Source organism: Triturus cristatus, chromosome 5_2 (genome assembly GCF_964204655.1).
Source record: "Triturus cristatus chromosome 5_2, aTriCri1.1, whole genome shotgun sequence".
Taxonomy (NCBI): Eukaryota; Metazoa; Chordata; class Amphibia; order Caudata; family Salamandridae; genus Triturus; species Triturus cristatus.
Window position 1 is genome coordinate 706,242,497 of NC_140588.1, and position 26,779 is coordinate 706,269,275.

At 42.4% G+C, this 26,779-nt stretch overlaps 1 protein-coding gene across 9 annotated transcripts in view; it reads right to left on the reverse strand.

Annotated features, from left to right (window-relative positions):
• The window catches only part of DACH2 (dachshund family transcription factor 2), an 839,221-nt gene that overhangs the window by 192,210 nt on the left and 620,232 nt on the right, over window positions 1-26,779 (reverse strand). For all 9 annotated transcript variants that reach the window (XM_085607797.1, XM_085607794.1, XM_085607793.1 and 6 more), the window contains one exon: window positions 20,183-20,355. In XM_085607797.1, coding sequence (XP_085463923.1) covers window positions 20,183-20,355 — 173 coding nt within the window. The remainder of the gene's footprint in view (window positions 1-20,182; window positions 20,356-26,779) is intronic.

Sequence of the window (26,779 nt, forward strand, 5' to 3'; positions counted from 1 at the left end):
AGGTGATCTGTGATCAAGTGACATATTGTGCTCAGTGATAAAGTTTGGTGTGTGTTATGTACAAGGTGCTTAAAATATGTACAAAGGAAAAGAAGGCCAGAATATTGTGGAGAAAACAATAACTCTGCTGCTTTATACAAATTAATCTTTTTCAAGCAAAGCCTTGGTCTGGACCAAGAAGTATTGTCGATGTTTCAACCTAATCTATGCACTATTAAGTGGTCAATGCGGATCTTCATCAGGACAAGGGTGGGGGAAGAGGGATGACAGCCTGCAAATAGGAAAGAGCGTGTTTTAGGTGTGTTCCACCAACCACCAAAGATGGTCCTTTAATAGGCAATAGTGAGAGGTGGCTAGAACTCACCTACAGACAACCAGAGTAAATCCTGGTTAGATAATCGTCAGTAGCACATAAAGGGTATGTGCGATTGTGGCCCTGTCGTGGCAATTCTAACAAAAAGGAGAAAGCGGGATTGATAATTTAAGTTTAAACTCCCGCTTAGACCTGCCTATGATTGGCTGGCCAATAGGGCACCTGCCCAACTATGACAGACCCCTCGTGTTTAGAGCTCAAGTGGTAAAAACTCAACAAGTCATAATGTCGGCGTGGAAGCGGGAGGGATAATTTATACTGGACCCGCTTTCTGGCAATGCCTGCCCGTATTTTCAAAAGCGCACACGGGCGCTTGCCTGAAGTGATGGGTGAATCAGATTTAAGTTGATTCTGTGGAGAGAGATGGGAGGGGGGGATTAGGTCTGTACCCGCTTTTACTCGTTTAGGCAATGATTGCCCGCATATTCAGAAAACTCCCCACTCAGGTGCTTACCTAAAATAATTTCTTTAAAGACGCGATGGAAGATTAAAAAACTGGAAGGCGTTGTGAGGCATGAGTCCTGTCAAGACGCTGGAAACCGTCAGCGAGCCTCCGTGTTTGTGGCAGACAACAGATAAGGCTGCCACCACGTAAACAACGTCCGTGTGCATGCTGCGCTACGGCGAGCAGCAGCTGGTTGCTTGTTAGCCTGGTTGCTAAACAACCGACTCTCTTGGCCCAGCTAACGCTAAACTAGTAGTTCCGAGCTGATGGGCCGTGTTGAATGAGTGCACAGTTACGTAAAAGGATCATGTCATTCAAAGCCCGCATAATTGGAAGCCATTTCGCTCAGACGAAAAATGAAAATACATAGCCTAGTGTAAAACAGCATCTTAGCTCTTGGTTGCATAATCGGTGTCTGGCATAGTTCTATACTGGGGGAAAAAGAGAGGGGGCACAGTTTGGTCTCTAATAGGAAATTCATGTAACGAAGAATGTACAATAGGTGCACATCGGGAGTTCTGCTTTAACATTTGTGCACAACCATAGCGCATGCAAAATCCAAACGACGTAGCACCACTTGTCTGTCAATTATGTGGATGCATAGAATGCTATAACAATATTTACAGACAGATTACATGTACAATTTTTATAGTACCAGGTGCTCCTGCAACATTAGACACATATATTGCATGATACATATTTATATATTCCGGCATTCTGCATGAATGCTTGAGACACTTAAGTATTATAATTGGCCCATGTGTCTTGAAGTCTCCTCGAGCTCGTTTAAACCCTCCATTACAGTATTAAGGGAATGGATCCACCTACACTCCTTGAGGTTGAGGGCCACTGATAAAGAACCTCCTATCGGATGGGGACAGATGTTCTCAATTACCCACCATCGTATGCTCTCCGGGGGATGGTTATGTGTCAGAAAGTGATCAATTAAAGGAGCTCCCTGTACCTTGCACCTCACTCTACTCATGTGTTGTAATATTCTTGCCTTTACTTTCTGGGTAGTCTGCCCCACATAGAGTAGATCACACGGACAACGGATGGTGTATACCACATTGGTACTGTTGCAATTGGTAAAATGCAGCAACTTGTGTGTTCTATTGTTGTGTGTGAAGATGGATCCTACAATGGTCAGGGGGCACACTTTACATTGGCCACATTTATGATGTCCAGTTACAGGTGGTAGGTCGAGGTAGCTCCTGAGATCCAGTGGTTTGGGGGGTTCAAGGTAGGCTTTGACCACATTGTCTTTAATATTCCTGCCCCTCTTAAAGGCAAATATTGGATCTTCAGTTGTATTGAGTCTGCTAGCGACCAGGTTCCAATACTTTTTCACAATCTTTTTTATATTGTTGCTTTTGGAATTGAATGTTGTCACACACACGATGTTTTCAGTCTTTTCTGGTTTTTGTTTTACCTGCAGTAACTGGTCACGTGGACAGTATCAAGCCCATTTACGGGCCCGTTTCAGCAATCCTGTTGGATATCCTCTCTCTTTCAGACGAATAGTGAGTATTTCCGTTTCTTTGACAAAGTCTGTCCTTCGTGTACAGTTCCTCCTGAGCCTGAGGTACTGGCCATATGGTAAATTATCCCTCAGATTACGTGGGTGATGCGATTCATACATAAGGAGTGTGTTTCTTTCAGTTGGTTTACGGTAGAGATCGCAAAACAGGAGGCCCTCTTCTACTCGGAACGTAAGGTCCAAAAAATCAATGGCTTCATTGTTACAGTTCATGGTGAACTGAATGTCCCTTGTTCTGGTATTATGCCAATCCCGCAATTCATTGAGATCGTTATCAGTGCCCGACCAGATCATTATAACGTTGTCTATGTAGCGTTTCCACACAGCAATCTGGTTTACGTATGGATTATCATGGCTGTGCAGATGTTCCTCCTCATAGTCATCCATGAAGATTTTAGCAAGGCTCGGTGCATATGTGGCACCCATCACAATGCCCTTGCACTGGTAATAAATTGATTCATGCAGATGAAATAGTTCTGCTTCATCGCAATCTCCAACAGAGCAATCCGGAAATCGGTTGTAATCCAATGTGGTCTGGGACATTTGTCCAATGTAAGTCTGACCACGTCTAGGGCCTTGTCCTGGGGGATGGAAGTATACAGCGAGGACATGTCAAGTGTCACAACTAGTTGAGTTTGGATATCGTACGGTTGACCCTCCAGCAATTGAATGACATGCATCGTATCTCTTACAAATGATTTTGTTTCCGGAACACACGGTTGCAAGAAGTAAATCGATGAACTGGTTGAGCGGCTCCAGGATGGACCCACACCCAGAAAAGATAGGTCTACCGGGCGGCTTCTCCAGACGCTTGTGTACCTTCGGTAGTGTATATATTGTGGGGATCCTGGGTTCTTTTTTATTCTGAAAATCACCCTCTGGCTGGCACAGGAATCCCTCTGACAGTCCAACCTTGGTTAGTTTCTCTATCAATGACTTTATATCAGCAGTTGGATCCTTAGGTATGGGGCGGTAACTGTCTGTAACCCCCAATTGCAGCTCTATTTCTTCCATGTAGTCAGTAGTATTCTGTAGGACTACTGCACCACCCTTATCTGCTGCCGTGATACTGATGGCATCATTAGTTCCCAATGAGTACAATACCGATCTTTCTTGTTTGCTGATGTTATGCTTTATGTATCTCCTGTCCTCCAGCACCTCCATGGTTTCCTATAGGACAATCTTCTCGTAGGCCAATATTTTCTCACTCATCAGGTATGCACCCGGAGTGAAAGTTGATGGAGGTCTGAAAGATGTGGAGGCTGCTGTAGGGTTATACGTATTTCTGCTCAAGTAGTACTTAAGTCTAATTTTCCTGAAACATCTCTGCAGCTCGAGTTTAATATTGAACAAATCTGGTGCCGCTGTGGGTACAAATGACAACCCTTTCGATAAGACCTCTCTCTCTGCTGCCGACATCGTATAGTTCGAAAGGTTGATTATCGGGTCCATGCAGTTGGAAGTATATGGGAAGCATATGGGAAAGATATACGATGGCTTTGGTAAACAATCTGGTACGAGCTAAAGTAATGGAAAATATCAGTGTGTTGCTAAGATGTTTGCTTTGGGCCCAACATTAGACTCCTTCAATGATGAAATGTTAATTGAGAGATTAAGTAATTGTAAAACCAGAATCACTCAAACGCTCAAAAGGAAGAATAAATATATAAAAGTATGTAAGTTGTCAGATGTTAAAGTAAACAATCTACTACAGCTCTGATGTTCTCATAATAGGAACAATAAAAAATAATGAAGCGGTTTGATAAGGTACATTGTTAAGAAATAGACTGCAGGGCTGTATATATGTAATATAAATGTGAGACGGATTCAACATTATTAAAATAAACAATTATAAATAGTGAGATTCCAGTGAAATGTTATTACATGCCAGATGGACAGAAAGAGAGATAGGTAGTAGGAATCCAAGATGAATGACAGAACTTGGTTCACAAAAATATCTGAAACATGTAAGCAAAGTCCTAACATTTCAAAGAAAATTAAAATGTATTTCGGATCATTCTAAAACTACAATGATTTGAGGAATAGAGATCAGTACTAGGTTCAATGTATTTCTCACATTTTTAATCATCTCTATTTTGCAGACCCCAGTCACTTTTACTCCTATGAATGCTTTTGTGGCAAGTATCCTTCTGCATATATTAAATCTACACAAATACAGTGTGAAAACTAGTTGTTAGGTAGCCACACTGTTCTACCTAGGCCTAGTTTAAAAAGTAAAAACAGCTCAGACCAGCAACTATCTTTGTTGTAACCTAACAGACACCAGATTGATATAATGTGTCATGTTTGGAGAAAATTAAAGACTTTTGGAATAACAGGTGCATACCTCTTTACAGCGAATGATCATGAGAGATAAAGAACCTTTAACCTTGTCAGGAACCTCTAGTGCTACAAGTATAGTTGCCATTTTGTAACATCTTTGTTAAACATAAGAAATAAGTGATAAATACAGATCTCCAATCATATTCTTAAAATATTCGATACACTACTGCAATAGAATTATTTCAAATGCATCAGTAGTTAGAAGATATGTAATTTGTTTCTGCATAACGATGGAGTGAACAAAATAAATTGTCTACAAAATGTTTGAATTAATGTCAAGGAAATGGCAATGCAAACACAAGGAGATGATGGACGGAGCGCTGAAACTTTTCAGACACTCACCCCCAGTCACAGATCTGGGTTGAATCCATCATCGTTCTTTAGCTCACTCCGCCACCCCACTTCAGACACAGCTATATAAAAACAGTCTTGACCCTGTGCCTCATGGGAACAGTCCAACCCTAACTGCCAAGCCATGTCTTCCCTGGACCGGAAACAAGCACCCTGGGTCCAGTTTCGGGCTAACTACAGAACATTTCAAGAGGTTGTTTGGTGAATAGGGACAGTGTCAATCTTGGTTTCTCCACTGGGAGATACAATCACAACACCTTCCTCACTGCACAATCCTATCATGCTGTTTTGAATAGGTAGAAAGAGATGGAAGAAAGCTGTCATAAATTTTCATTTTTAAAATGTGGGATACAAAGATGAGGTAAATCATGTCCTTTATTTAACAAAACAGTCTATGGCCATTGATAGTCAGTGACACATGGTGTATTGAATACGGTCGCTGTGAAGCCATTTGGTAGTATCATTTACTTTTGAAAAATGGAGTTGGTGTGGCAACTAAAGCTAAATTCAAAAAGAATAAAGAAAACCACCAAGAGGAACTAAACCTCCTGTAGCAGGCGATGCTTTTCAGCTGCTTTTCAGATCTCTACTGAGGGGAAGAATAGGTGGTAAGAGATACTCTGTGGAGGAAACCTGCTTTTTAGATAATTGGTAGAAACTTACCGTTTATGGTCATATTCTTTTAGTAATAATTTTAGAGGCCTCACACAATCCCACAGTGGCAGAAATACAAACATACAACACTCCTTTCACTTAACTCCAAAAGAACTGCATGGAACATGCAATAAGAAAAGTAAATGGCCTGTGAATGCTGGTACTTCACGAGAAAATACCTACAAAGAACATAAGGGTGGTATATTCCACATTGATAGATACACCGATTATCCTCTCTGGTATCATACAACTCATCAGTAGCTTGCCACAAAATTATATCATACAATTACAGGAACTGTGGGCTGTCTACAAGGACTTTTTGGTTTAAAGACCCTTTGCATGGAGGCAAAAGATTAGCCACTTTGCCTCATGTACTGTGATTGCAAACTTCAGCATGTTAGTTTTAGTTATGACATAAATTTAGAAGGTCAGATCAATCCTCTCCTCGACTTAGAAGAGACATCCTTGATTTCACCTCAAGAGTCACTAGTGTCCATTGGTGATATTACACTGAAGTAATATCAGAGTTTAGGAGATCAGTCAATTCCAGAGCTGCACCCTGAGTGATCTTCTCCGATGTACTGCCAGAGAGCTATTTATTTCTAACATTAGAGTTCTGACTTTGACGTCTTACCTTTTCGCATTATTGGATGTTGTCCCTAATTGTGTTGCGAGTTCAGGAAGGTCGCACAACTTACATCTCTTTGTTTGTTTCCTTCCAGGCCTCCATTAACAGCGATTGCTCTTCCAAATGTTAATCTTTTAATGAGTTCCTAAAGGATTTATTGGCATTTCGCTAGCGTATATTTTTGGAAATGTGTATGAAAGCTAGATATTTTATTCATACATGTGTCTTGATATTTCATTCTTAATTGCCGTCCTCTTCTTGCTCCCTGTTCCACGGTGGGAAGGCCCGGCTGGCCTGGAGGTCAGTCCACCTGGCTCATGCAATGGAAGGCAGCACGGTGGCAAGCACAGCAGCACTGAGCAAGAAATACTGGAAACTAAACACACGATTCCCCCTCTCTTCCTAGAGAGATTCTATTATTTGTTTAGCTTTCAAAGTGTTCTGTCAGCATCCCCTGCAAGACAGAAAACTGCAAAGCTGTCTTTCTTCCTGGAAACAAAATGTCAGTGGTACAAATGGGCAAGTAAAAAAATAAATGCACTGCGTGCATTTTTCATTTACAAAGTAGTGGTCCAGATATTATCTTTCAACCATCTATTACCTAGATAAATATTTGTTTGGTTTTAGCTTGACCTTGTAAAGCTTAATTTACCATAGTAATGGCTGCATTTCTCATGAAGAGCAACACTCAGATCACCACTTAATGCTTGCGTGTGGGGATAGTGCTCTCCAGGGGATAATTCAATGTGGAGCTGAGATAATGAAAAACAAACTATAGGAATATTCGCAGAGAAAGTGCATGGATCTGTGTTTTCACATACAGAAAGCATACAAACCAAGAGATACATCTGCCAAAAACGCAGAGGGGCTGGTAGCAAAGTTCAATGTTTAAAAACTGTTTTGGTGAGGTAGAAGAAAATCCAGAAACGTTTGCACAATGTTTGCGGCTGGTGAAGTACTAAATGGTGAAAATAGATTTTGCTTCAGCCCAAAATACAGACAGATTTTTGTACCAGTGGAAAAAAGGAGGGCACTGATTTTGAAACATATGTAAAACATATTATTTATAAAATATCTTTCAGCTACCCCTGCCAGCAGCCTCAAAACTTGGAAAATAAACCGATAATAAAAGAGGCTTATTATCGTTTTATTTTTCAAGTTCTAGACTGGGTTGGGTCTTGGGGGTGGGGCCATTGTAGGGGCAGTCACCAGGAGAAGTGGTCGGTGCACTTCTATCAGAGCGCATGTCGGTTTGTCCGCCAGTCTCAGAACAGGCAAACTGACATGCACGATGAGCTGTCTCCAACCCAGCTGCGTTGCAGGGTTGGAGACAGCAGGCTCCCAGTCCCCCTGGCAGCAAAAGATGAGGGTGCTTAGGCCAATCCTGATACTGATCTCACGCATGAGAGCAGTATCAGGATTGGCCGCAGGGGAGACTGGGAGCCTGTGGTGCAGTGAGGAGCAGAAGAACGGCGATGCGGTGGGCAGCAGAGCAGGTAAGTTCTGTTTCTTGTTTTTGTATTGTCAGCGTCTGTCTCCCTACACTCCCCTCCCCCCCCCCCCCCCCGCACGGCCATTCTGCACTAATACCGGCTGCTACGGCATGTGATTGTTTTGCATACTACTACACCCTATCTGTGACACTTCAGAACGCTGAACAGAGAGGGAAAACACAAAGCCAAATCAGGTTCAAAATCCAAGAAAGCAATACCTCCAACGACTTTTGTAAGACAACCTAGATTTGGCTGGCTAAGTTAACCTAGATCTGGCATTTTGATCACTCTGATTAAAACGAATATTTTGTTTTTTTAAAAGACTGTTTTATAAGTTTGATTTTCATGAATGCCCTGAACTCAATGTACATTAATAACCCCTTTAAAAACTGACTTTGAACTAATTATGCTACCTAGTTAAGAACATTTAAACAAACTTATCTTGCCTCAGAGTGTCATATTTCATATTTAAAAAGGTGTAGATAATGTTGATTTTCCATTCCCTATTATGTAAAGGCAGCAAAAACAGTGCAGGCAGACTCCATTTGTAAAAAGCAAAATTCATTTTCAGGAGTACCCCTAGGTACCAGCAACAGTCGTAGCTTTACCAAAGTACGCACAATCGTAATCCTTTACACTTTCATAAATGTGAATATTTACATATGTGTAAATGTCGAGCGAAGTGCATTTTTACTTGCTAATGTGTTTTTTCTTTTCTCCAATTATTTTCTCAAATGAGAAACCCATTTTCCCACACTGTTGCCAGTATTCTCCCTTAGGGGCGGATGTGGGGACACATAATATAGAGAATTAGAAGAGTAATGGGAGGACGGATACACTTATGGTTGGCACACCAAATGCATACTAGAAGCAGGTTAAAACTAAGGACCACCCCCTGTTCCCCTGTTCATAAAAGGGAAAGCAACACCATTAGGTCAGTCAGGCTCACCTCAGTCATCTGCTGATCGTGCTCCAGCAGAATCGCAGGTTCTTTTAGAAGGACTGACTTGGGAGTCAGCAGCAGAATGCTGATTATCAGGGGCCACTGCCTCTCAGCTCTGCTAACTTTCACTGGAATCTAAAATTGAAGCTTTAGAAAACCACTCATGGTGCTCTAACTTATGGATAGTTGGGGGTCCGGAGGTTTGTGAGGGGCCTCAGGTCCTTCAATGGGCGGATTCTTTCATAAAGACTCATGTTCTGCCGGGTCATTTAGGGGACTTGACTATCACACAAGCACATCGGGTCTCAACACAACCTTTCCCAAATTTGAAATTGCCATGTATACTATCTTGGTGAACTTCGCTGACTATGGTATTAAAGAGCGCATAGTACCTAAGGCTATTGAGAAAAAACTGTTTTCATCACCAGAAATACCAAATTGTTGTATATTTCAAATATGTCTGCCTCGGCAGCTCGTCGTCACAAAGACTTTGCTAAAATGTTATATCTGTTTAAGGCACAGGGGGCTCAAGGGACTATTGCGCAACAATCCTGGTTAAAGGTTTTGGTTAAAGAGCAGTTTCATAAGTTCACGAATTTAACAGAGGCTTAGGAGCTAGTGCAGAAAATATCAAATTGCTTAGTGATATGAATTATGTATATGTGGGACTACTTTACTGTTAACCAGACTCCTGCAGCTGTAATAATGGTCGATGCAGGGAAAGCACTCGATCTGGTTAACTGAGATGCGCTTCTTTATGGCCTGGTGAGGTTTGGCTTTCCTGCCCTATTAATTTTAATGCTGCGGAATCTGTATCGAGGGACACCAGCGAAGATTTTTGTGAATTTTTAATTTTGCAGGGATAGAAAATATAAATAGGAGAACGCGTCAGGGGTGTCCTCTGTCCCCAATTTTATTTACTTTTTTCATAGAGCCTTTGGCAGCTAGGATTTCCCAGAGAATGAGGGTATGAAGGCCCCCATTATATGGATGTCTAAATTTAAAATGTTTGTGGATGATATTATCCTATATCTCAGGGTAGGGAAGCAGATCATCCAAGAGGTGCTAGAAAAGCGTAAGCAATTTAAAGGGATTGGTGGGGGGGGTATAAAATTAATCAGAATAAAACTGAATTGCTTCTTTTTAATTACTTAACTAGTGAGTTCCCTCTTCGTTTGCAGCAGCAGGTCTGCTTGCAAAAGCTGATTCTATATCTGGGAATCTTCGGAACAAATAACTACTCCCAGCTCTTTCAATTGAACTATGTGGTAATGCTCAAGAAAATCAAGGAAATTATGATATAGATGGGGACTCATTCCCCTTACATCAGTGGGTAGAGTAGCTCCTATAAAAATGCCTATTCTTCCTCTGCTGTTATTTCTTTTTTCAAATGTCCCTAAAAAAGTCAATAAGAGCTATTTTACGAAGTTGGAAGCACTTTCTAGACACTTTATGTAAAACATGAAGGCTTCTAGGATAAAACTCTCTGTACTCCAATTAGATACTAGTCGGGGGTTGGCATTACCCCATGTACAGACATATTATGAAGCATCTTTTTTTAGACGTGCCAGCAAGATCCACAGACGGGAGGAGGACGGTTGATCTTTTTTTATAGACAAAATTATCCAAGAAGCTGAATCCCAGCTGCCAGGTTTTATTAAAAACTGCTAAACTCCCATAGAAAACAAGATACAATGTGATACAAGAGATAAGTGCCCGACTTCAATTGATTTATCTATTTAAACATATTCCAGTAGGCTTAGATTATATTACATTACAGGAGTGTAAATACGCTGGCTTGACAACATCACAAAGTCAGTTAAGATTTTGGAATGCTAATGGCTTTAGAGAAATGGGCCATTTCTTGCTGAGGGGGTAAGTGTATTTCTTTGCAAGAATTGCAGGCTTGGGGGGTCAATCGCTGCAAATTGTTCTTTTTGGGGTTCGAGCAGATCACCCTCTTTGTGAAAAATCACTGCTCAGAATCTAGTTTAAATCCCCATCCCATCATACGGCCACTTTTAAGGTCCAAAGTCAAGGGAATGTGAAATTGGTATAGATTACTACATGATCAGGGGGGCAGGCATCAGGTGAAAAGGTGTTTGGAAAAAATTAGCCTGTCCACACAATGCACTTTTTTGGAGGTGGATTGGAGGCCTATTTCGTTATTAGGTCATAAGGCACTATGGACATCACATTTGAAGAGGATGTCCTTCCTATCTCGATGGATGGCTTATTACACTCCTGCGGCCTGCCACAGTATGTAATCAGGGGAGGAGGATCGTAGCTTTCGCTGTCAGCAACAGGGGATGGGGGTTGGCTACATATTTTGTTCACTTGCCAGATGCTGGAACAGTTTTGGGTAAAGGTCTTTGCTGCCCTAAGTCTTGGCATCCAGACAAATAAGGACCTGGAGACGGGTGTGTCACTGTTTGAGTTTATTAGTAAAAATCAGGGATTCGGTTTTGGCAAGTGGGGACAAGTGTTAATATCGATTGACTCTTTAATTGATTGCTAATTGAGTTTATGGAAATAGAAATCAGCTAGGGTTCCAGTATACCAAGAGTGGTTTAATAAAATGTTTAAGATTAAAAGATTTGAGCACAGTGTATGTGAGACATGTGGGGGGGTGGTAAAAAGACTGAATGCCTCATGGCAGTTTATGGATGTAGTAGAAGAGTCGGGCCCCAACTCAGTAGCAGTGCCACTGGTGGCTCCATGAGGGTTACCTGTAGATATAGGGGATCTTCAATTCTTGTACATATGTAAGGTGTGTTATTTGTTTTTTTGTTATTGGTTTAAAGCTGCACCCTAAGGGGGCAAGTATGCTTCTCTGCTCACAAAAGGGGTATGAAGGAGCTAGATGGAGTGAGCAGTTTGCTTTTTTTTACTGATTTGCGTTAGTACGACTATAATATCCACTTTGAGGTAACTGCTGAAGGGATGAAGTATTAGAAAAAGTGTTGGGGGTTTAACGTGGCACAATGGCACTTTATTGTATAAACTGGTGTAGTTGTATTGTAGAACTGTTTTAAATCATTGTTTGAGCAAAGCAACCTTGGAGGAGGAGACTTAAATCAGCACACAGTCACTTTATTGTTTGCTACAATACATTTCAGCATTACTGTTTCTACTAGATTGATTGTTGTAAACGATGTGATCTTTTGACTATTTTTACATGATCTCAGTAATATCAATTGGTATTTTGAATAATATTTGTATGGTATATTTTTTATACGTAAGTGATCTCTGACTCTGCTCAATAATTTTTTTTTTTTAATTATACATTTTGAATAAATCTGCAATCCTTATTTTAGTTCAATAATGCGAGGAGAGAAATAAGTCCACAATATTCATCTCCACGTTTCAGTGGTGCAAAAGCAGGAAATCTTCCAAACAGAAAAATCGTAAGTAGCTAATTAAAAAATTCACTCATTCAAATAAGCCAGCATGGTTTTAGATGGGGGGGGGGTCCTGTCGGATCAAAAACTGACTTTAAAACGGATCCCCTTTGCTCTCTATATTCAGGTCTGTAACTACATTAGCAAAACACTACTTAGTTACTTTAAAAAACCCTCAAGCTATCCTACGGCAGAGAAGCAATCCTTGTTTACTTTTCACATTTAACTTCATCATGCATTGCTGAAGAGTATTGGCATTTTTTAAGTTTCTGTAGCTTTTTTCATGCAACATGTGACTCTTGCATTGCGCGTACTTCGAACTGAGTCCTTAGGCGCCCTGAGTGAGTTCAGGTTGTGGGAAGGCGTTTATGACCGCACACAATTGAGAGCTCTAAAGTTGCAGAAGAAGGCAGTGAGAGTTCCTCAGAGTGCCTTTCAGTAGGTCATAAATATGTGCAGACTTCATGCACATCCAATCCTTGATCTCTCTGCAGAGCGCACAGAGCTATAGCCACCCATGTGCCAATTGTGGGTCAGTGTGAGAATTGCAGATTAAGGATTTCAGACGCTGTTGGGAATAAATGAGCATAAGTGTCTAACAGAGTGAGAGACTGCAGAAGAAAGTGCTGTGAAGGGGAGTGTACTATACGATCTGAAGGCAACTACCCCTTCACAGCCATTAGTAATATTTAATTAGCAGTCTCATGTTTTTCAGAATTGAAATATTTTCAATTCTAATTATTCACAACAAAATCATGGGTACTCATTTATTTGATACAACTAAGAAGCATTGGCAGATATGTCTGATTTGTTTTAGGTACATGTCCGTTATTGTGTTATATGTCGGATGCAATAAAAGAAATGTCACTGAGACACACACAAATGGTGATGAGGCAGGAAGCTGTGTGAAGTTGTGAAGTGCAGGATTTTAATATATATACGGTTTGAGACACGCCCTTAATTACATAGGCTGTGCCTCCAAAACAGGATTTATATTTATGCCTATTTGGCCACAACCCTTTTAGAGACCCTTACCTTTTTTATCCCATTTAAAAAACTGCTAAAAATGGACTAAAGATGGAGGAAGGTAAGCAGGATTTTACAAAAACTGTTCTAAAATTGCCCCACACAATGCTTTGTGGTTTTTATTTATGCATTATTAAAGACAAATGACTTTGAAAGACAAAATTCAGTGTTTATCAAATAAACACAATTATCGGGTATGGGAAACATCCATTACAATGCAGTCATTACATCTCACTGCTTTTACAACGCAACTGTTACAACGCAACTGCCTTTCCATCGCATGCCATTACAACGCATGCCATTACAACGCATGTCACTACAACGCATGCCATTACAATGCATACCATTACAACGCATGCCATTACAACGCATTATAAGGTAAGTAATGGAGATTTTTTAGTTTTGGGGTGGGTATGGGTTTTGGGGTAGGTGGGAATAGTAATTTTTACCTGTACGCTATTCAACACTTTCCCTACTGTTGCACTCACTGGAGTTGGAATAGTAATTTTTACCCCTACACTATCCAACACTTACCCTACTGTTGCACTCATTGGAGTGGGAATAGTAATTTTTACCCCTACACTATCCAACACTTACCCTACTGTTGCCCTAAATGTATTATGCATTGTAATGGTATGTGTTGTACTGGTATGCGTTTTAATGGGATGCGTTGTAATGGTAGTTTTAAAAAATGCGTTGTAATGGCATGCGTTGTCAAATCATGAGATGTAATGGTAGTTGCAATGTAAAAACCACGTTGTAAAAGTATGCATTGTAAATGTTTGCGTTGTAACGTCATATATTCTCGGGTATACATTATCCTTTGCTAAATCATCGAGCAAATGAAAACATTGAGAATTTCGAGAAATGCAATGACAAATATTATGGATAGAAGTGATTCATGTTTCAATTTCTATTTTCAACTTGGAGTGTCATCCTCAAAGAAAGCTGAATTGTTGGTGTAGGGGTCAATGGAGAAATGCTGAAAGAAGAAAACAAGAACCACTTCCTGCTACTTTCTACCTTTCTAGGGATGAACATGGCCCAAGATCTCGATGGACCCATCTCATATAAATGGCATTAGAATATCCACAAATGAGGGGATAAGACGTCTGCGTGGAGGCCAAGTAATAGACATAGAAAATGAATGAACTTTAATCCACTACGAAAGTATATTACATTCAAAAGTCCAACAGTGAAAAGATAAACATTGGCTTGATACGTGAGTCTGCAATCATTGATGTAAGGTACACAAAATACTTTCAAGCAAAAATGCATTGTCTGCTTTTAACGACTGGGAGAAGATTGGTTCACATTAAATGATTGCCTATCTTTGCTCTTTTTAATTGTGAGTTGACTTCTTTATAATATGCATATGTTATCCTTCGTCTACAGAAAAAATAAACTCCATTGATTCCATTGGGAAACAGTCCCAGGAGTTTCCTGCTTAATCTCTTGTGAGACTGAAATGAAAGTGACTTTCTTATACCTTCTAGATGCTCCAAACACATTCTCTGAAGCCACTTCCCAGTATGAACTCACCAAAGGGAATCACTACAGGCACTGTAACTTATAGTAAACTTTGCACCAAGCATATACCTCATCCATCGTTCATGACAAAAGAAACATAGGGATTAGGATCTAGGCAACAGCGCATCTTCTCTAAAAACGCAAATTTGTGCAAGTGCAGCACTTCTTGTAGCTAGGTGCTCACGGCATGAGGGGAACAAGTGGGACAAAGCTTAAAAAAGCAAGAAAAATGTGAATTCAAACACTTCTCCAGAATACTACTGTGCATTGGAAAGCACCAAGAAGAATGCACCTCTAGTGCCTGTACTTGAAAAACTCCTATACAAGTCAAAACCCCTGGTAGAGGCAAGTAAAGTCCTGAGTTCACTCCTAGGAAAATTGAGGTGTTGTTGCACCACATTGCTTGTTGTGGGTGCTTGCTTATGTTGCAGGATAGAGTCTGGGTGGGGAGAAGATTGCAATTGTACTTGTCTTTAAAGGGATCTGCAATCTTCCACTAGGGGAACTATTAAATAAATCAGCATTAAGAAACAGCCGGAAACAAGAGGGAAATAAACCAAACATGTACAAAAACTATTATCAAACCATGTAAGCTCATCTACCTAGGCTTTACTTCAAGACGCTCCCAGAGTTTTCGTTAAATAAATCAACAAAAGGACTCTACCGCAAATTCAATGGTCGTGGCGGAAGAGCTGAAACTTTAAGTTCGGGGGATATTTGGCATGCTATCCAACACAGTTAAAAGTATAATATCCTGCAGTTTCCTTAATCTTTGTGATGTCCTCCATAATCTTTGTGATGTCCACCATTGTTTACTAACTTCTTTCACTTTTGCCCACCATGTGGTTTGACAGCAGAAGTCATTACTACCTAAGTCTGAGCAAGAAGAGGGGACAGGTAGGAGATATACTACAACTTGACTTAAAAGGTAATGTGGACTGCTGAGAACCGCACTGGGGTCAGTAGGTCCAAACTGGCATAAGTGCACTGCTGAATTGTGGGACCTCCTCCGTTGGGCCCTGTTGCTGGTATTTTGATGGTGCACATCTGCATCAGTAAGGGATGTTCTCAGCGATAGGCAAATGTCACTCTTTTAAAGTACAAAAAATTGTGCCTTCCTCATGCTCGTTATCGCTGCACTAAGATCCAAGCACACCCATCCTATGTATGCATCATCCAGGCTTAAAACCCACCAAGACAAATAATGTATACCTAGGCAGCTCTGTGGTTCACTAATAAGCACATTCAGGCCAGTGCTCCTTATCCCTGACTCCCCAGTGACACTTCTCATGTGTGCCCAGTATGACCAAACATGCATTCCTTAGGTCACTGTGCCCTGAGACACAAGCCGCACATCAACAATGAGGCCGAAACACATCTGAAGTTCTTTCATATCCCATTTGAATGAGACATGGCCTAGCAGCTCAGCCTAGACTTTGACTGATCTTGTATGTTATGTTATGTTATGTTATGTTATCCAATTATTTCTATAGCGCACGGCTACTCAAAAAGAGTGTCCCGGCGCTTTAATGGAGAAAGAGACAATACTGCAACATAAAAAACATAACACCAGATAAAACTAACAGAAGAATGGGCCAGAGATTCACGGAGAACCGGCTACTGAGTGAACAGCCAAGTTTTAAGGCCTTTCCTAAAAGCTAGTAGGCTGGTGGCTCCCCGCAGGGCCAATGGTAAAGAGTTCCACAGCTGAGAAGCCAACAGTCCAAAAGAGCGGCCTCCGAGGCGCGCTTTCTTTACCCGGGGGACAACAGCAAGGTGCAGGGCTTCCGACCTCAGAGACCTGGTTGGATGGTAAAAGACCAGTCTCTTTTGGAGGTACTTGGCTCCCTCCTTGTGAAGAGCTTTGTAGGCCAAGGTCAACGCCTTAAAGGCGATCCTCTTGCGGATAGGAAGCCAGTGTAAAGTTACCAGCAAGCCCGAGGCCCTGGAGCGCCTGCTAAGGCCAAAGATTGCCCTTGCAGCGGCATTCTGTACCACTTGAAGCCGCTGCAACAAGTACTCTGGGAGGCCCAGGTAGAGAACGTTGGAGTAATCCAACCTGGACCCAATCAGAGCCTGGACAGTCAGCGTCCTGTGTTCCACGGATAACAGAGGAAGAAACCTCCGCAGCATCCTGAGGATGCCAAAGCAAATGCCCGACACCCCCTGGATCTGGGATTTCAAGGTAAGCCTGTTATCCATCTTCACCCCCAGATTCTTAGCAACCTGAGAGGAGCAGGACGGAGGGAACAAATCCCGTGGCCACCAGGTCTGCCAATCTGGTTCTGTGTCGCACCCAAAGAAAAGTACTTCGGACTTGTCGGAATTGCACTTAAGGCTGTTTAGATGGAACCAGTGAAAAACAGCCCCAAGGCAATCCCGAATACTCTCCCCATCAAAGTCGCCTCCTCTCTTACAAGAGAAGAGGAGCTGGGTGTCGTCCGCATAGGATACGATCTGGGCACCATGCGACTCCACCAACGCCGCCAATGGGGTCATAATGATGTTAAAGAGGGTCGGGCTCAAAATAGAGCCCTGAGGGACCCCGACTCCCAGAGGCGGCATCACGGCGGAATCCGGCGGGGCCCAGATCGACTGCCGGCGGCCGGCTAGGAAAGAGGAAAACCAGTCGAACACCGTCCCCGTAGGCCTATCTCGAAAAGTCTAGCGAGAAGACCATCATGGGGAACGGTGTCGAACGCCGCCGACAGATCTAGCATCACCAGCATGACTTTGCCCCCAGAGTCCAGAACCCCTTTAATGGTTTCCGAGACCTCCAGGAGCGCAGTCTCAGTACTGAGATGGGGACGAAAGCCCGATTGGGTGGCGTGCAAGATCTCATTAGATTCAAGAAAGTTGGAGAGCACGCCTTGAACGTGCTTTTCCAGAATCTTCGTGAGGGCCGGCAGCAGAGAGATGGGCCTATAATTAACCGGGGCCTTCGGATCTAGACCAGTTTTTTTGAGCAATGGAATCACCATCGCCTGCTTCCAGGCCTGCGGAACCACACCGAGCCTCAGCGAAAGATTTAAGAGCGGATTAGCCAACGGGTTGATCACCTCCGCAACTTTCGCCAGAAATTTAGCAGGGCATGGGTCGAGGGGAGAACCCGATTTTAAATTGCCCATAAGAGCCAGGGAGTCCGGAGCAGAGATAGAGGGAAACACACTCAACGTCGCCACTGGCCCGGCCTGTGGCAGTGTGGTGGTGTCAGGTTCGGTCTGGCCCGCAGACACTGGTGCCAGGAATGACTCCTGAATGCGTTGGATCTTGCTCGTGAAGAAGTCAGCAAGGTCCGTGGCCCAGGTACCAGATGGTTTTTGGTCCGAGGTGTTAGACCAAGGTGAGGTGAAATCTCTCACAATGGAGAAAATCTCCTTGCAAGAGTTGGAAGCCGCATCAATTCTCCTGGCTAGATAAGCTTTTTTTTCCAAACGGATGTCCCGGTGATAAGCCTTAACCACCGATTTGTATGTCAACTTGGCAACAGTGTCATATTGTGCCCGCCAGGCTCTTTCGGCTACCTTGCACTGCTGCCGTGTAGCCGACAGTGCAGCGGTAAACCAAGGCGCAGAGACCCGTTTCGGTGTAGGGCGGGATGTTACTTCCGGGGCAAGATCGTTAAGCCTATCCAGAAGCCAGTCTTGCATGGTCTGCGGATCCCTGTCTAGATCACCTAAGAGAAGGCAGGGATGGGCCTCAGCTGCCTGGGCCAGCATCTCCGGGGTAACACGATGGAAAGCCCTGTGGACACGACCCTGTTGATGTGCCGGGATAGGCACAGATTTAGCTATGCCCTTGATCACAAATTTTGCGAGGAAGTGGTCAGACCATAAGACAGGAGTAATCTCAATACCCTCGAGAGGGACAGACGAAAAGACCTGGTCAAGGGTATGCCCCTTCTCATGCGTAGGCTCCTGAAAGTAGGGGATGAGCCCCAGCGGGGTCAGCGCCTCCGAAAGTCTGGCGGCCGCCGAGTCGGATGAATCATCCATCCGTGGATGGTCGGTCCCATTCTGTAGTAGCATTCTATAGTGTTAGCGAGACGAAAAAAAGTGATCTACTGGATATATATGGAGTATTTATCAGTTGAAATTAATTGATTGAACCAGTCCATCCTTGCTCTTTTGTTTTTTATAATAAGACAGTCTAAGTAAGATATATAAGCTTAGACACTGGTCCTGGGGCTTACAGTATCCAATGATAAGGTGCACCTCACTGACGAGGCCCTAAACAGTCAAAATATATCTGGGGTTCTTTCTGTGACATAGCTATTGCATCTGAAAGCTGGTTTGCATATGGTTGGCCACTGTCTGTAGAGGGACAGCGAGCAAAAAAATGATGGACTGGATTGCGGTCTAAAAAACTAACAGTGGTTGAGGTTAATTCAATGGTTTCATCCATCATCTATTGTTTTCCCACGTTCACTGATATCAAAGACCTTACTTCAAAGTAAACTCTACATTATGTACAGATCATCACTTTACACTGCTCATTTTGCCTCTTTACACCAACTGTCTTTTATTAGCTTTAAACTATATCTTTAATGTTCCAGACTTTAGCATTTTTTTGCCACTGTTCTCTCCTCACAGTTAGATAATTGCCACCAACTCTGGGGCTCCTGGGCTTTTCAGTGTTCAACATAAAATCTCCTATTTGATGGCTGACAAGAAAGGTATTCTTGGGTCCACGGTAATGGAAGCTCTTTTTCATTTACAGGGCCCCTGTCAGTCGAAATCAAAATTTCATAGTTATGACATTTCATGCCGAGGCTCTAAATGTTAACTTTGCTGATCATGCATATATCGGTAGGGCAGCCTACCGCTAAATGGCAAAGGAGAAATAAAAATGTACAGTGACATCATTCAAGTGCGCGATAAAACAGCCTTACCCAGTATAAATCAAAGACAGAGAAAAGTATTTGAAAGGCTGATTTGCGAAATCTGGAGATGTGTGAGGCAAAGCAGGTCTTCAAACTACTTAGCGGCATAATCTTATCTAGAATAACCCTGGCCGTTGTTTTCACTATATGTTCAATAATTAGACAGATTTGCAGGCTCGCTTGAGCAACAGACAAAGCTAAAAAAAGAAATGTCGATTTTGTGCTTCAAAGAACCGAGAAAGAACAAAAACAAATTCATTTCATTTAACTGCATCACAATGAAAATATATATTTGCACACTGATCACATGCACCACAATCTTATCGTAATTAGACCTGTTTAATGAAAAGTGTAACGACTAATTGGGTTTAATGTCTACGTTATGCCAAACGCTGAAGATAACTGTTAAATGGAGCATCTTTTCCTTGAATGCATGGAATACAAATGAAACTGAATGAAACGGAAGCATGTTGACAATGGAATCCCGCCTTTCTTCTCATGAAATGCCCCGGCGTGAGCACGAAGTGCATGGAAACGGACAGTGTTTTCAAAAGAGCGGCTCGTGGCGCTTACCTTGATCACAGAGGCCCCCACTCTGGATAGGGGACTGTGCATCTGAGCCGCGGCAGCCATGTTAGCTATGGTGTTGAGGTGGTTCATCTGGTTCATTGCCATGGCAACTGACGCAGGAGGTAGGCTGACAGGAAGGAGGGGGTGGGGCATCATCATGAATGGCAAATCTAACCCTAAAAGAAATGGTGTGAATGTTAAAAAAGTAGTTTGTCTTAACAAATGCTGCTCTTAAAACACGTTCATGTACAACTCAAAGGTTTAAACCATCGTGAATGATGTTCAAAAGACGTCTGTGTGCGATATATCCTGATTAAGTACTCATCTTATAACAAAAATAGATGGCCTATGAGCACCTGCGTTTACATGTAAAGGCAGGGGTCTAACTCTGGCGGAGAATAGATAGGTAAGAGCAAAGAGCCCTTTCACGCACACGTAGCATTTCAGTTGTCAGAATATGTTATTCCTATGAGGCTGCATGTATTACTGTCACAGTTATTTGTAATCCTATGAATTAGTGTCACTGTTTAATGAACTCTTTCTCCTCATCTTATTTCGTTTATGACCTTGTAATCAATTATTTGTTTAAATGTGGATGTATTTTTTTAAATTTCTGTATGCCCTGTGTTTATTCATTATTAAAACACATCACGTCATTATTCATAATATTGTACAAAAAAAACGAGGTCTAAAAAACATATTTGAATAATTTTTGTCTAAAGCAAAAGAGAACCATCAAAGTTACACACCGTTGTGACAGAGCTTGTATATAGAGTAGCAGCTCTTGTGAGATAAGCTCGCTTCAAGGGGCAGTCCTGGTCGAAATCAAAGTTAACTGGTTGGAAATACCTTGATCAATGAACCAGACTAGCAGAAAAAATCAACAGAAAGACTTATGGTTAAAATATATATCAATAAACACCTGTAGACCAGGGGAGGGGAAAGTAAAACTTTTGTCAGATAAGTATGGGGTATTGGGAAACTTTTTTTCATCAAAGGCAGGCGAGGCATTAGGACTTTGTATGACGTTGCTAATACAGTGTTTTTTCACCTCAGACTCTGCTTTCCAGCTACAAGATGTCCTGCTTCTTGATGTTGGACAGACTGCACTTGGATTACAGCAGTTGGCCCAAAGATATTGCATGGATGTGGTGGGGTCAGGGTAGGGGACAGGAAGGAAGCGGATGGGAACATAGGAGGCCTGCAGCTCCAGGATAATGTAGTGAGGCATAACTCACCCACAGGCACCTAAATGGTGAAGGCTAACTTGGCAGGGGCTAATCTTAGTGGTGCTGGGTGAGACATGTCACGTGCCCATGTTGAGACTCTGATAACGGATAGTATTAAAAGGCACCAACATGTCCACTGCCTCCTGTGGCCCTCAAGGCGGGGTGAACCAGTGTCCAGTACCCAACTAATTTTTAGAAACATTTCATGCACCTTCCTTCACAAAACTTTAAAAGTTTAAAAATAATGTAATGTTGAAAGTTGATTAATTTTGCTGCTTCGGACGCATCTGCAGTAGACACCCATAACACTGAAACATCGATGTGGAGAAAGTGATGATGGAAACGGATGGACAGTCTTATCTGCCTGCTAGCCTGTATGTATCCGTTCCATCATACCATAAGACAATTACCAGTAATGCTCACTTGAATTTCCATAAGAGAAAAAATTGCTGATAGACCAATATTTAGATCTTTTTCCACTTTCTGTGGCATTTCAGGCCCATTTTGCATAGGAGGGTGGTGGTCTAACCTGTAACACGTTTTCAAGTCAGCTCTTAATCCCCAAATTAAGTCCAGGTAGATCTCCTGTGACCCTGGAATTGTTTCCCATAATCAAATATTATTGGGCTCAGTTATGTTTCACTTATTTTCTTGAGGTCAGACGGACACAATGTCACAGTGCAAAACACGATACAGATTTGCCTCTGAGCTCCATACTTGCATGTATAGTTTTTACAGGACTGGCTCCCAATCACCTTAGATGGTTGAGGATGGAGACACTCCCGGGCCTTCTTTGAAGTATCGGGTGGCATCAGAGGATATTGAGACATGAGTCACCAGAGGGCTGTTCCTCACTTGATTGTGCTGGGTCCCCAGGTGTGCCTCACTTTGTCCATCAGAATTGACAAGTTGCATTAAATGCAGGTTTCATCACTTTTCTAAAGGAGACTATAATTGTGCAATGACCTAGAGGCCTAATCACATGATTGCAATACTGCGCTATAGAATGCAAGATATCAGATTTCCAAGACTGATTTATAGAGAGTCTGAGGACTATAGAACAGAGGTGGCCTGTAGTCTCCGTCTACTGGTGACCAATTGGGAAAGTGGGCAATCATCAAGAAACAACCCTCTTCGATTTGTTTATTAACCCCTTCCCTGCTCATGACGGAACCGTTCCGTCATGAGCCACGGTTACCGTGTGCTCATGACGGAACGGTTCCGTCATGTTACGGCCGTTGGCGGCCGCTCCGCCTACGCGGCGCTGTTTCCCCGCCTGTGCGGGGGGACAACGCAAATGGGCGGAGTCATGACAGAACCGTTCCGTCATGAGCACAGCTCAACCGTGCCTCATGACGGAGCGGCTCCGTCATGAGCACAGCGCCACCGCGCTGCCCCCCGCACCCCCCAGCACCGCGGCGGAATTCCCGCCGCGGTGAAAGGGTTAACAGGTAGGACGGTGTTTGACTTGGTAGAGTTTTCTAAGGTGTGGACATTTGAGGGTGAAAGGTCACAATACTTAAAATTGTTTCTTATTTGTATGACAGCAACACAATACATCTCATGTGGAAACAATTTGGAATTATTGACCTTTCGAAGTGGTGCATCCTTTGCATTTTAGCAATGTAGTAAAACCCTTGACGTAGTCATCGATGTTCGTCGGGAAAGCAAAAGTTGTCAGCTCATCCTTTTTTCTGAGAAGCCGTAGTTCTCCCAGACACTAATAAGGTTAGACATTAGGTTCCTTTTGATGTCTTTATTTGTTCACATCAGGACCTTATCCTTGTTCTTTCTAAATGTGAGAATATGATATTGTAATAACCTTATACCTCGAAAATATTTATATATCTCGTTTTCTTCTCTCCCTGATGGAGGCAACAACACTGTTAGTCCACGGTTACAAGGATCAACACCAAGCATTGGGTAGAAGCTTCAAGACTTCTGCCCTCTAGCTGTAATATGCAAGTTTACTCTTAGCTAAAGTAGGTCGTATATGTTCAAGTTGGCATGCTGGCTACCCTTTTATATTGAGTGTGATTATGGACGTGCCCATAGGGGAAAGTTTGAAGGGCTGTGTACAATAGTATTGTGGCATGCGATCTAGATATGACAGCTCGCAATCTAGGAAAAATCTTGTGGAATCTCGCCTGGCTGTTATTATGTCATTCATGACTGGAAAAGCAATCTGTGACAAAAAATGAAAGATATGTCTTGGTTTAGACATCAGCCAACGATTATGAATCTTCCCATTAAAACACTTCTTAAGCTACTTAGAAATAACAAACATATGAAATTGTACCTTGATGAGGTTGACACGGTACATGTTCATTTGCTCGAAAAAAATATAAGTACTAGCAGTGTGGGCCGCTAGATGTCGCACTAGTGTGTACTTGTAGTCTTTATCAAAGGTCTCTATGAGCGACTTTTCGTGACCCCACTGCTTAGAAGTCACAAAAAATCAAAACACTGATGAACACCAGTGAGAAGGAGTATACAATTACTTAATCTATATAGCTTAATTCAAAGCAAATAGGACACGAAACAAAAAACATCCAATGATATTCCTCTGGTCTTTTGCAAGTAAATTTCAAATCCGCTTTATTGAAGTTTTTTTTACATTTGCACATCAGATCAGCCAACGCGTTTTGTCCATGCAGACTTCATCAGGGTTGGGTTTTTCTTCAGATAATAAACAGTGTGGGTGAAAATAAGATAGCAGCAGTCTATCAATGTTGCAGTTACAATACGTTGAGTGGTGTAGTACCTACTTGTTTAATCTTAAACACTGGGGTTGTTGTGTTGTGGGAGTGCTAGAGCAGCAAAGTAGGTTGGGTTCTGTACCCTCTTGTTCTTTGCCCAAAAACTATATAGACCACCTCACCCTTGTTGACAATGTTGGATGTTCTATTCTCGGATGAGAGCCAGCCTTGAATCTCCTGAGGCTGAGAGCAGACAGGATTCAGACATCCGGTAAAGGGTGAGGTGCTCTATATAATTTTTGGACAAAGAAGAAGAGAGTAGAGAACCCAACCTACTTTGCTGCTCTTGCACCCCCACAACACAACAACCCCAGAGTTTAAGCATCTCGTAAAGGGTGACATGCTCTATATAATTTTTGGGCATAGAACATGAGGGGTTCAATGATTGGCAGAGGTAAACCATGGATCCTACAACTTGACTTGAAAGTCTACCACATTACATGCCATTCTAGCAAACATATGTGGTCATAGGGGAGCAGAGGTCAAATCAGTTGTTTAAATAGGCAGGTATTGTCCAGTACTGAGTAGCCGCCCTTCTTTAATTTGAAAGGGATAGTACCTGCACTTCTCAGCACTGCTGCAATACACTGAATGGAAGAGTACTGGCACTTCTTGGGAGAAAAGGCATACTCTCAACAGTGAGTACCTACACTTCTATACTTCCATTTAAAGCACTGGGTCACCTACACTATGCAAAGTCACCACTAAGTCAATGGTGCTGCACTTTTCCCATTTGAAACGCAAGTGAAACAACTTAGTTTGGCGGGTTGTAACCAGTTAAGTTGTCAAATCATAGAGGAACTCATGACTCCAAGTTCTTCTCTTACAAAAAGAGACACATAAAAAGGATGTAGGGGTCACTGAGGAATCAAATAAATTAATAAATGTGCGACAATCTTAGGCATGAAGCCTAATTAATTTTCTAGAATATGCCACAGCCAGCTTAAACTGTGCCAAAAAGTGGCACTGTGTGCACAACAAAGCATGCAGTGCATTATCTGAATCACTGAATTCCTGCAGTATATTAAAATAAAAACTTAGTTTAGCGGCTGTACATTATGTCATGCACTTGGTACAGTTACTGCATTTGATTTCTTACGTGTTGTTGCTAGCCATGGCAACTACATGCCTGCAGAGAATAGCTTAAAGATTCTTTCCTACAAGAGGAATGCTGGAAGATGACATAAGAGACATTGCCTGCTCACCACAGGTGAGGACTTCAAAACATGCCTGGGTGGCTCAAGAGCATATTCAGATTTGAAACAGGTGAGGACTTAAACGAGGGTCAGGTTTTTGATCATTCGGTAACATAAATAAAAGAGCATCCCGCCTTGTAGGCCACTAATTACTAATGGAATCTGACAGATGTATTAAGCATTACTTAATGCCGCATTTCTAACTGTGATCAATGTCCAAGGTTGCCAATGAGTCAACTGCCTGTCCGAAAGAGGCTATTCTGAGAACAGCAAAGCACGTGCCAATTTTGGAGCATTCTGAGAACTCTGTTTTCCAAAAGATGTACCCTTCTGCACTGCAATGCACAAATAGCTGCCTGCTGCACAAAGAGCTAGAACCTGGGGAAAGAGAAATGTGGAAATCATGAGATGCTGATCTTAGCTTAGAGCTGCAGTAGTACAGACTCAATACCCCAATGCGGTAACACTACAGTGTTTAGTGCTGCACTCAGTGGTGTAAGGTAAAATGATGGGGCTCCCTTGCAGAATGTGAAGAGGGGCCCATGAGTCTCCCATATCCCACAGATATTCATTGGCTATGTGCAGAATGGGGCCCCTCCGAAAGGTGTAGGGGCCCCATGAGAGTTGGAGGCCCCCATGCTGCAGGGGCTTCTGTAGCTTGTCTTACACCCCTAACTTTACTTCTTGAATCACAACCCCATCAGCTTTAGGAAGCCTTATGTAAATGCTGCAATACAATACATACATTACTGTCATAGATGAACTGGTGAACCCTGAGTCTCATCGCACTCACGGTATATGGTCCACGGTGGGTTACAGCACAAGAATTACACTGTAAAGAATAATAATTGGGGCTTTTTTGTTTTTCAAGTAAGAGTGACTCCGTCCCTTACTAATCAGTGCCTAATTTGTGCCAGTGGTTGCCGGTGGACACCATCGATACTTGAGGGGATCAGTACTCATTTATGCTGTTGCTTGTTGGTGTACCGCATTGGCACTTGACTTATTTCTCTGCTCCTGCACTTACTTTAGAAAGTGGCAGTGATGCATTTCAATTGAGCCAGCCACGTGGTGGCACTGCCTGTGCTGAGCCCATCTGGCCACCATTTAATCTCACATCTTATCTGAGCTGCTTGCGGCCAGCCAACAATCACCTACTGAAAGCCATTGCTGTCAAAGACTAAGAAAAGCTTTTAGATTTTAATACGCAATGGTATGTGGTGCTGGTGGACTGGACTGGAGAAAAACTGCAAAGTACTGCGAACACTCAACTGTCCCAGCTAAGCACGAGATATTTTGTTTACTGTTCAAAGGTCTTCAAGAATAGGAAAGACTGAACTGTGCAAGTTCTGATTTTCCAAAACTTGAGTTACAATGCATTAGTCACCAAAAGTTAAATAAAGAGCCTTGCATTGA